Source organism: Rattus norvegicus, chromosome 17 (genome assembly GCF_021556685.1).
Source record: "Rattus norvegicus strain SHRSP/BbbUtx chromosome 17, alternate assembly SHRSP_T2T, whole genome shotgun sequence".
NCBI lineage: Eukaryota > Metazoa > Chordata > Mammalia > Rodentia > Muridae > Rattus > Rattus norvegicus.
Window position 1 is genome coordinate 10538811 of NC_141550.1, and position 11404 is coordinate 10550214.

Sequence of the window (11404 nt, forward strand, 5' to 3'; positions counted from 1 at the left end):
TGCAAGCAACCATTTTAGGGAGCAAGCCAGTTTTAATAATCCCAGAGGCTGCCTACATGCAACCTCTGAGAACACTTGACAGTGCGCTTGTCTGACAGTGCCTTCTATATTCACTGACGTTTACAATCCTAAAATAAAAAAAGAAAGTTATTGAAAACATCTTTTTAACCTTTACCTCCTCGCCCCGCATAAATCACAGCATACCGACAAAAGACATGCTGATTTGGGAGACAAAGATGCTTTTGTGTTTGTGTCTACATTTCTGGCGTGATCAAATGCTAATACCTGCTCGCATTTATATTCGTGTTCTCACCGTTTGTAGGGAGAGTTTTGAAGAATAAATTGGAAGGTTTTTGCTTCACCTTGTCTCCAAAGAAGGGGGGAGGGGGGAAGAAAACAAAACAAAAACCAAATCTCTAGCCAAACTTTGAGATCCCCCTGATGTTCACACTGTGCATGGTTGAAATCCTGAGAGTTGAGCTACCCTTTACCCTTTCTGGACCTCCTAGTGACTGTGCTCACATGCCAGTGAGTATGCCTGACTGTAAAGGGTCCTGAGTGTCTGTTTCCGGATTACAGAATCCTAGCGAAACAATCCAACAGTCCTGTTTCCCACAGAGGAGAGATAAATCGACCCTTTAGGAGTTCATCTCATCCTTCTCCCGTCTCTGCTGTTCACAAGCATCTTCTACTTGCCCGTCAGCTTCTTTCAGGAAAGTAGGCAATCAAGATGGCTGACATTTTCCTGGGGTGGAGAAACATCTCGAGTAAAATGATAACTGACAGCGAAGAAGATGAAGACGGGTTTGGGCTGGTTTTAATAACTTAGAGGCATTTCCAATCAGATCTCTCTGTTTGAGTAGCTGCCAGTGTCGGAAGGAACCAAGGTGCCCCACGATTAGCCTTTCCTCCCACTTTATATGAATTCTTTTGCTGGGGACTGGCACTGCAGGCAAAGCCATGCCACCTGAGTCAGCCTTCGTATGGCTGGCATCCTACTTTAAAGAGCAGTGGCCATTGCCCAGAGGCTTGGGGACACCTCTCCAAAGCAAAAGTCACTAGGGGAAGTTTCAGTCCTCAAATCGCCCTCACGGTCACCCCCAGGTTCCGTGGCTACAATCCTAAGTGCTACTGTATTGTTGCCTCTTTTAATTTGTGTTTGCTGGTGAAAAATGAAGAAGTATGGTGAAATAAAGCTCCAATCGCTTAGAGAGCAACTGCCACACTGTGTGTGTGTGTGTATGTGTGTGTATGTGTGTGTGTGTGTGTGTGTGGTGAGAATCCCCTCAGGTTTTACACTGAACTGACTCTAAAGCAGATGTTCTCAACTTGTGAATCTTGACCCCTTTGGTGGCTGGGGGTGGGCTCATATCAGATAGTCCGTCACACATTTACATTATAATTCATAACAGTAACAAAATTAGTTATGGGGCAGCAACAAAATAACTTTATGGTTGGGGGTTCTCCGCCTGTGGAACTGTATTAAAGGGTCACAGCATTGGGGAAGTTGAGAACCTCTGTTCTTAAGGCATGGGTTATATGTCTGATCACGAGTCTGTGGAACTTTGTGTGTGACAGCAAGGCTGTCAGTGGGAGGGCAGAACTGGGAGAACGGGCGGAGGAGCATCTGTGTCAATCATTCGACTAGTACACCCAAATCCGAGATCTGATTTCTGCTGGCTAATTAGGAGAGCTTCTTAGGCTATTTAGAGAAAATTCGAGCATTCAGTGCGGTGTATGGTTCGCATGGAAACAAAACTACTATTTTATTTTTTATTTTAAAAACTGGTCCTGGAAGAAATTTCTGGCCACCAAGGGCTGACTGAGTCCATATCTGGTGCCCGAGTCTTAAATAAATATCTCATTTAATTCTTAAGAAGTTCTTATCAGTAAGCACGGGAGTCCAGGCAAAGAGGTTCACAAGTTCCATCCTCAAGCTCTTTTCACAGGGATGGGAAGAAGGTGTTGTGTCTATGCTCTAAACGTTTCCCGAGGCCACACATTCCTGTCTCTACTTTACCCCCGTGGTAACTGTTTAGATGGCGGGCTCCGTTCTAGACATGGTCGTACAAGCGACAGTCAGACAGACAGGTCACCATCCTCATTAGCTACTGTGTTAGCGTTGAGTAGACCCCACACTTTTTCTGAGCATCATTTTCCACTCAGAGAAGTAGAGCCGTGCAAGCCTGTAAGGAAGGGGTTTTGCAAGATGTCGAAGGTGTGTGTGTGTGTGTGTGTGTGTGTGTGTGTGTGTGTGTATGCGCGTGCGTGCGCGCTTCGGGGACACAGAGCCTGCTGAGTTTATGCCAGGTCTCTGTTCACTTGCACAGTAAGTTGACCTGTTGTCCCCACTGCTGCTCCAGCCTTGGCACACAGGGGACACAAAAGGAAAATCCTGGCTTAACGAATAAAATGCTAGCCAAAGGGACTTCCTACTCTTATGAGTTTTTAGAAGTATTTCAAGCGAGGGAGCTCAGAGAGCGGAAGACCCGCCTCTAATCATCCAGATTCTGGCAAGCAGGGACAGGGAAAAAACAGGGTCGAGGCCCTGTACTTTGGGGTATACACTCACTGGTTGAGGCTTCTGTGATCTGAACCTGCAGGGGCGCAGACGGGGAGCAGGAAACCACAGGCACCAGCAGAGGGCGTCGGGTACCTGCTGAGCGTGCGGCGCCGTGTTTGGGGTGCTTGTGGGGCGCGGGTCACGGGCTTCACTCGTGAGTTGACCGCAGAAGCGCCCTGGCGGGCGGAGTGCAGAGCGCAGAGCAAGCGGCCTGGGAGCTGGCGCAGGGTTGGCAGAATCCAGGAGCGTGGCCTCCCAGATCGGTGAGCACTCTCCAGCCGGGGCTCCCCGTACCCCTGTTGCGGGGCACTCAGAGAGAGCGCAGCGATGCGGGCAGTGTCTTGGGTTAGCAGGGCGTGGGCGTGGGGAGGGTCGGCTCTGATTCCGAGCTTTGGGTGGAACTTGAGGTTGGCCTGAAGAGACGCTGAGTTTTGGTTTACTTGATTTGAGCATCAGGATTTGTCCCTCGGGTTCTGTCTTGTGCTGGGGTCCCCTGGGGGGCTGAGGTAGCCAGAGAGGGCACGGAGATTTGGTAGGCGTCCCACACCCCTGCTCCAGCTGTGCCTTCAGTGAACCACGTGTGGCTGTCGCCCGCCACTCTGCCTGTCAAGCTCAGCCCACCACCAGGGCCGGGAGGGGACGCGGAGGCGGGGTGGGCTGTGCCCTGCTGGAACCCAGCCGGCCGGTGCCCTCGCCCAAGCTGCTGTGCTTGCCTGGAGCGCCTGCCACTGCTAACAGGGAGAGGGTGGCGCCACGGGGAGGCTCAGGGTCCTGCCCTAAGAACGAGGAACCAAAGTGGGACCCAGCGCTGGGCTCCCTCAAACAGGACAGAAAGCTGCCCCAGTGACTAGTCCTGGAGGTTCCTCTCCCCAGGAAGCTCTGAGAACCCTCCCCGGGAGAGGGGACAGCAATCTGTAGGTGGGCAAGGTAGCAGGAAGGGTACCGCTTCCCTGGATGCCTGGTCTGGGATTCCTTCCCCAAATCCATCCCAGAGATTTTTCTGCATCAGGAGGGGAACAGTTGCTATGCTGACTGGGCTGACTGTGGGAGCTCCAGGGGTTCTGGGAGAAGTGACCCTAAAGCAAGGTAGGTGGTCTTGATGGACTTGTCCAGGAGATGATGCGCTGGGGTTGTGTGTATCTAAATATGCGGTGTGCACAGAGTCTTGGTGAACGACGTTGTCTTTCCCTTTGCTTTTTAGGGCATTTGGAGAGATGCGGTGCCAGGGGCTTGGAGGAGAAATGCATGTATTTTAGGCCGTGTCTCAGAAAAAGAGGCAGCATCCCTGAAAAGTGACTAGAATTGACCTGGAAGAGGCCATGGACTCAGAGTGTGCTTAAAAGCCAATGCTCTCCTTGGGGAATGTAGGGACCAGCCGATGTCACAGGGACACACTGTCACAGGGACAGTGACCTGGAGCACCAAGCCCAGAAGACAGATGGGAAGCAGGAGAGTCTTTACCCCGGCATGGCTTGGATTGCTACGGGGAAGCTCCTGATGGAACCCTACCATCCTTTAGTCCAGGCAGCAACTGGGGCTGAACAAGAAGGGGCTGGGTGGTGAGTGGTTGGGGGAAGTCTGGCTAAGCCTGGTCAAGAACTTGAGGGGCAAGTCCCCGGAAGTGTGTTCCTTCTGGAAGATGGCTCCTAACACTTCTACCATGGATGAGGCCGGGCTGCCAGCGGAGAGGGATTTCTCCTTTCGCATCCTCACGGCCTGTTTCCTGTCACTGCTCATCCTGTCCACTCTCCTGGGCAATACCCTTGTCTGTGCGGCCGTCATCCGGTTTCGACACCTGAGGTCCAAGGTGACCAACTTCTTTGTCATCTCTTTAGCTGTGTCAGATCTCTTGGTGGCTGTCCTGGTCATGCCCTGGAAAGCTGTGGCCGAGATTGCTGGCTTTTGGCCCTTTGGGTCCTTTTGTAACATCTGGGTAGCCTTTGACATCATGTGCTCTACGGCGTCCATTCTGAACCTCTGCGTGATCAGCGTGGACAGGTACTGGGCTATCTCCAGCCCTTTCCAGTATGAGAGGAAGATGACCCCCAAAGCAGCCTTCATCCTGATTAGCGTAGCATGGACTCTGTCTGTCCTTATATCCTTCATCCCAGTACAGCTAAGCTGGCACAAGGCAAAGCCCACATGGCCCTTGGATGGCAATTTTACCTCCCTGGAGGACACCGAGGATGACAACTGTGACACAAGGTTGAGCAGGACGTATGCCATTTCATCGTCCCTCATCAGCTTTTACATCCCCGTAGCCATTATGATCGTCACCTACACCAGTATCTACAGGATTGCCCAGAAGCAAATCCGGCGCATCTCAGCCTTGGAGAGGGCAGCAGTCCATGCCAAGAATTGCCAGACCACCGCAGGTAACGGGAACCCCGTCGAATGCGCCCAGTCTGAAAGTTCCTTTAAGATGTCCTTCAAGAGGGAGACGAAAGTTCTAAAGACGCTGTCTGTGATCATGGGGGTGTTTGTGTGCTGCTGGCTCCCTTTCTTCATCTCGAACTGTATGGTGCCCTTCTGTGGCTCTGAGGAGACCCAGCCATTCTGCATCGATTCCATCACCTTCGATGTGTTTGTGTGGTTTGGGTGGGCGAATTCTTCCCTGAACCCCATTATTTATGCTTTTAATGCTGACTTCCAGAAGGCGTTCTCAACCCTCTTAGGATGCTACAGACTCTGCCCTACTACGAATAATGCCATAGAGACGGTGAGCATTAACAACAATGGGGCTGTGGTGTTTTCCAGCCACCATGAGCCCCGAGGCTCCATCTCCAAGGACTGTAATCTGGTTTACCTGATCCCTCATGCCGTGGGCTCCTCTGAGGACCTGAAGAAGGAAGAGGCTGGTGGAATAGCTAAGCCACTGGAGAAGCTGTCCCCAGCCTTATCGGTCATATTGGACTATGACACCGATGTCTCTCTAGAAAAGATCCAACCTGTCACACACAGTGGACAGCATTCCACTTGAATATTGGGTCCTCATCTCTGAGGCCACGAGTTCCCTTGGGCTTGCTGTTAAGGAATTAACAGGAGATCCCTCTGCTGCTTTTGGACAATTACGAAGCTTCTCAAACTCACTGATTCCAGTGTATTCTCTAGCTTCAAGGGAAATGACTTCGGCTCTGAAATCAGTTTGGGAGTATTATCTTAGGACATTATAAAACAACAACAAACAAACAAACAAACAAACAAATAGGGCCAAGAGTCAACTGTAAACAGCTTCACTTAAAAATCGAACTTTCCAGAAAGGAAGGGTAGGAGTTGAGTTTGCTGTCCAAACAGGTGCTAAAACTGTCCGAGCAGTTTTCAGATTGGAAAGGTAGGTGCATGCCTTTGTTAATTAACTTCTCCAATAATAATTGAGCCTTACAGCAGGAGTGGGATTCCTTTTTCTCAGAATTGACAGATGCATTGTTGATGACGGTTTTATTTATTTATTTATTGTACTATATGAATATTTTAAATTTATCATAGTGAATCTATATTTAACATATTTAACAGAGCAAACCAATGTGTTATCTGAGACTGACCTCTCCATTTGTACTAGCACTTTATGAGCCAATGAAACATACGCGTAGACTCTGAGATTCTGAATTGTGAGTTACTTCTGGGAACACAGCAAAGACTGATGTGGTGGCTCCTTAACTCGACAAGGACACAAAGAAACGCAAGAGGAGAAGTGACTAATGCCACCAATGCTCCCCCTAAAAAGATTTTGAAAAGATTAGTTTTTTTTTTTTTTTAAAAGAAGCTACTATTGTGTTCTGAATGTTTTAAATGGCAGAGGCTTTCCCCGGGGCGAATTTGCACTTCTGTAAATATCTATGTAAGAACCAGCTCAAGAGGAATACAACTTTATATTTCCGCTTTTGGATGGCGAGGAAGAGCATATGCCACTTTGTATTTATGTAAACTAATTGGCCCTCCTTGTCATTTCTCATTTCATGCTTGAAATAGCTTTCTGAAACAAACAAATGACTGTCCAGGCTGGAGATCTGCAGGGTGGAGAATGAGTTGTAAATTCACAGGTCACAGCAGCCCCTCCGATAGCTGGGCTCATCATTGGTCCTTTATCTGCCCAGGTCTAACCAAGTCGGCTGCTTAAGGGGCTACTTTTGTAGTGCTTTAATCCGAATTTAGTATCCTCTCTTTTAAAAAAAAAAGCTCTTTAATGTTAGTGGTAAACTAGCTAATGAACGGTACCTCATCGCTGCATAATACACTTCTGTTGGTGGGGGCGTAGACGAGCCCCTTCCCGGTGCGAGCACCACAAAGCCATCTGCATAGCTAGTCACAAATGCTGTTTTTCTTTCTCTGTGGGTTTGAATCTAGTTTCCTTGTTATCATAGCCTGGACTGCAAAAAGATCCATCGAGTCCCCTCTTGTGGGGGCATTGCAACAGTGTTTCTTTTTGTTTTTGTTTTGTTTTTGAAATGTTTACAAGGTGTTCTTTGGAAGCAGTTGCAACACGTGGATGGAACTGAAGAAAAGGCTGACTGGCTTGCTAACGGTATCTCCTGCAGGGGGTTTGTACTGCGGACTTTGAATGTTTTCTCAGCTCTAAGGCTTGTATGCTTTCTTACATACAATAAACTTATTTTGTGAATTCAAATCAACCCCAACGGAGCTGTGCTGCGTTTGTTAAACCCATTTTTAAAAGTCAGACTGTTTCAGGTTCTTAGCTAAGAAAACCAGGGTATCTTCAGATATTCCCTCCTCTTTTAAGCCAGGGGTTTCCTGGGTGCCCTTAGTTGCTTTTGAATGTTTGTGTGGAAAAACATCGCCTCACATGTTCCTTATATTTTAACTATGTTCTAACAAGAAACCTTTGTCCACTTGAAGAATTATTCTGCTTCTCTTTCCTTTTCCCCCCCAGATTTGAAGAAGTTCTCTCTTTTTTTTTTAGCTCTTTCTTTTTAAGATATTATTTGTAAGTGGAATAAAAATTTTAGAAAGGACCATCTTGCTCTGAGTGGTTGTGGCTTTGTAGCTGAGGGCAACTGCCGTACGGCGAGTGGTGCTTACTTCAAAAAACATGCTAGAAACGATCTATTCTAAAGAAGCCATGGCTTGCGACACTGGGATCGCCAGAATGCTTGGCAGGCACACTCGTGGATTCTGCCAGTGCCACTTGTCGGCTAGCCCAAAGAAGGAAAAGGGCTCAGCTGCTGCTGACGTAGAAATCAAGGGTTAAGTTTACAGTCTGGAGCATCATACAGCAGATGGCATCTTTTTAGAGTCTCACTCCCATCTCCCAGGCCCTGGCATTCAGAGAGCACATCTGGAATGTGCACTAGGAGAAACCTGTGCCTTTTCTTCAAATATCATGGCTGCTGGATGTCTTTACCCCTGGAGGCTCTACGTCATGGTCAATGCAGAAGCTCGGCCAGCCACAGGCTACAGTGCACAGGCAAGGTCATCACTGAGAAGACAATGAAACCTGACATGAGGGTGTCCCTTCAATAGTGCATTCAGAAGTGATTTTAAGTAAAGTTCAACACACCTTGAATAACATTGTGCTCAGGGTTTCTCTGATTCTGGATTGATTGAGGCCATCCAAAGAATGTTAGCTCTGAGAGGTAGAAAAGCTAAATTGTGGTAAGACTCATATTTAACTTTTTAACTCTTGGGTTGTTATAAATGTCCAATATATGCGAAATACGTAACTGTGATGGGGACAGTTTCAGGGTTTCTCTCTCTCTCTCTTTCTTTCTCTCTTTCTTTCTTTCTTTCTTTCTTTCTTTCTTTCTTTCTTTCTTTCTTTCTCTTTTTTTTTTCTTTTTCAGAGCTGAGGACCGAACCCAGGGCCTTGCGCTTGCTAGGCAAGCGCTCTACCACTGAGCTAAATCCCCAACCCAGGGTTTCTCTTTCTTCTTCGTGAAAAAAGCTGCCTTCATTAAATGTATACATAGTGACAAACATGACAGGAAGGAGGCCTGAGAATGAATCAGATGTTCCCATAGGCCAGCCTCTGGCTTCTCCTTAGCAAGCGTTACCGAGACTCCCACTTGAGCGTGTCCACCAATGGGAAGGGTGGAACTTCTTCTTCAGGAGAGGCTTACCCTAGCACCAGGTCAGTGTGTAATCAGCTTCAGAGACTTCCTGAGTTCTTCATTTCCTCTGGGGACCAGGTGACCTCCGGCCAGGCATGCACCAGTGTTTCTTCCAGTTCCTACTTATTATCCTAAGCCTTCTGCAGAGAGTACAGGGTCCTCTTTCAATAAGAGTGAGCATAAATGAGTATATTTGCTCCTCTGAGCCCATGTGCCTTTTTTAGGAGATGAGGTGCAGTGTGCAGGTTGTCTGAGGGTCAGAGTGGAGCAGTGTGCAGGAGCCTGGGATGCTGTCTCTTAGCATTGACCTTTAGTATAAATGGATGTGCTATTCAATTTTTTTTAAATGGAATGTAATTTTCAGCATACACTTGGTCGGGGATTCTCCCAACCACCACTGTCTTTTGCTGTAGCTATTCACCCTTCCAGAAACAAGTGACATTTTATGTCTTCCTGGTTAAGAAAATTGCCTTAAGCTGCCACTACACGATGATCAAATCTGCACACAACATTTTAATCCACCAAATCTCCTTATCTTAGAGAATTTGTCTCAGGAATCATAAGCGAGCAGCTTGCCTAGTCTGGGCTAGGAAATGTACACTTGTTTGTCTGTGTGGCTGGTGTTACAGAGGTCATTTGAAGGAAGCAGCATGGTGGGTCGCAAGGTCGTGACACTGTGTAGATCTTATGTAGCTGTACAGACTTGTTTGAAGTCCCTACATAGGAAACATGACCTGCTTTTTGCCAGAGGACTGAGGGCACAGAGTGTCACAGCACAGACGTACTGCTAAGGTTTCTGCCTGGCCGTTTGTCACATTGATGTTCACGGGATGCACAGATTTATAGAAGTAGCATTTGGATTGTAGGCTGTTCAAGATTTGGGACTTGTAATTTAAATAGTATTAGACGCTCTGGATTAATCTCTGATTTAAAGAGGTTTAAGCTTCTAATCTCTATGAGAAAAATGTATGGGGCCTGGCTAGAACAGCCCCCATCAGCACTTGACATTTGTAGACATCTTCAGCCACGATGGGAAAGGATTTGGTCTGAGGCCACCTCACACATCTCTGGGAACAGACATAATAGCAAAGTGGCAGACAGCAATGGGGCCCAGGAAGACTGTGTCACAAGGTACGATGCTTCATTTCACTTAGACAAATGGCTCCATTATTAACATCACCTGTAAGTTCACACCTCTGCGACAGGACATGGTTGGAGTGAGCAGAGGAAGGGGCTCAGGTATATTCTGGTTGGAAATTATGAAATGTGAGCTCCACAATGGGCAAACGCTGACTGTGACAGGTTTCCCTCAGGTAGATTCTCTTTGCTATTAGAAACCATGACATTAGCAGAAGGAAAGTTTTCTGGAGTTATCGCAGAGGAAGGAGCCTCTCTTGAGGAAATGCCTCCATGAGGCCCAGCTGTAAGGCATTTTTTCAATTGTTGATCAAGGTGGGGAGGGCCCAGCTCATTGTGGGTGGTGCCATCCCTGGGCTGGTGGTCCTGGGTTCTATAAGAGAGCAAGCTGAGCAAGCCAGGGGAAGCAAGCCAGTAAGTAACATCCCTCCATGGCCTCTGCACCAGCTCCTGCTTCCTGACCTGCTTGAGTTCCAGTCCTGACCTCCTTTGGTGATGAACAGCAATGTGGACATGTAAGCTGAATAAACCCTTTCCTCTCTGACTTGCTTCTTGGTTATGATGCTTTGTGCAGGAATAGAAAACCTGACTAAGACAATATTCACATAGAGAAAAGGTGAAATCTCAGATTGGCAAATGAGAGGAAACATGGTTCTTGTCTTCCGAGTCTGTTTCTAAAGCTAAACACGGTGCTCTGCAGTTCCATACACTTTCCTCCAAATCTCATGGTTTCAGTTTTCTTTAAGACGGGGTCAGATTTCATCGTGTACGTACAGCACATTTTCTTTACATATTTGTCTCTTGACAGATGTCTAGGCTGGGTCTATTTCCTACCTATTACGAACAGTGCAGCAGTAAACACGGATTTGTAAATACCTCTGTGGTAGAGCTTCAATTTCATTGGGTACATGCCCAGGACCAGTGCAATCCGGTTACCCAGTAGTCCCTCCCACTTTTGATCTTCTGAGAAACCTTCATGCTGATTTCCATAGTGCTTTGAACTCAGTTTACACTCAGACCTGTAGTTAATAAAGGTCCCTTCCCCAGCATCAGCCAGCAATAGGCTTTTTTTTTTTTTTAAACGATAGCCATTCTCACTGAGGTGAGACTGAATCAGAAAGCAGTTTTAATTTGCATCTCAGAAGGATATTTTAAATATGCAAACAGAACTGTGTTTTACCTGCTATACACAGCATCCCTGAATGGATTGTTGTTTTTTAGAAAGAAAAAAAAAATCATCACACTTATTCAAGGACCTTCTTGACCCAAGCCTAAAGGTGGCCTGGTGGCCTCTGCAGCCTCATGACTGTCATTACACAGGAGTACCATTCCACAAGCCTTTCCAGCTTTGTGCAGCCAGTGCCTGGAGTCCTTCCTTGCTTTTATACCTTTGCACAGGCTGTTCCTTCTGCTGCAATACCCTTCCCTGTTTAAATGCCCGGAACTCCTTACCCTTTAAGATTATGTTAGATAAAACTGCCAGAGGCTTCCCTTAACCTCTTCTGAGACTGCTGAGGGACAGTCTCCTCTATTACCATCAGAATGAGGTGGGACAGTCTCCTTCCTTACTGTTATAGGCCTTGCCAAACAGAAGCTGTTTTCTTCTATGCTCCTATATTCTTTTAAAAAACTTACTGAA

The 11404-nt window shown here is 47.2% G+C and overlaps 1 protein-coding gene across 4 annotated transcripts; it reads left to right on the top strand.

The window, feature by feature from the left end:
* The first annotated feature begins 2436 nt into the window (after positions 1-2436).
* On the top strand, positions 2437-7191 carry Drd1 (dopamine receptor D1). Of its 4 annotated transcripts, none has more exons than XM_087589766.1 (2): positions 2437-2826; positions 3765-7191. In XM_087589766.1, the coding sequence occupies exon 2, from the start codon at positions 4203-4205 to the stop codon at positions 5541-5543; it is 1341 nt and encodes a 446-aa protein (XP_087445892.1). In that variant the 5' UTR covers positions 2437-2826; positions 3765-4202; the 3' UTR covers positions 5544-7191.
* The last annotated feature ends 4213 nt before the right edge of the window (positions 7192-11404 follow it).

What these genes read in the sequence shown, in the direction of transcription:
- Drd1 (XM_087589766.1), top strand. Translation starts at nt 4,203, where the DNA reads ATGGCTCCTAACACTTCTACCATGGATGAGGCCGGGCTGCCAGCGGAG.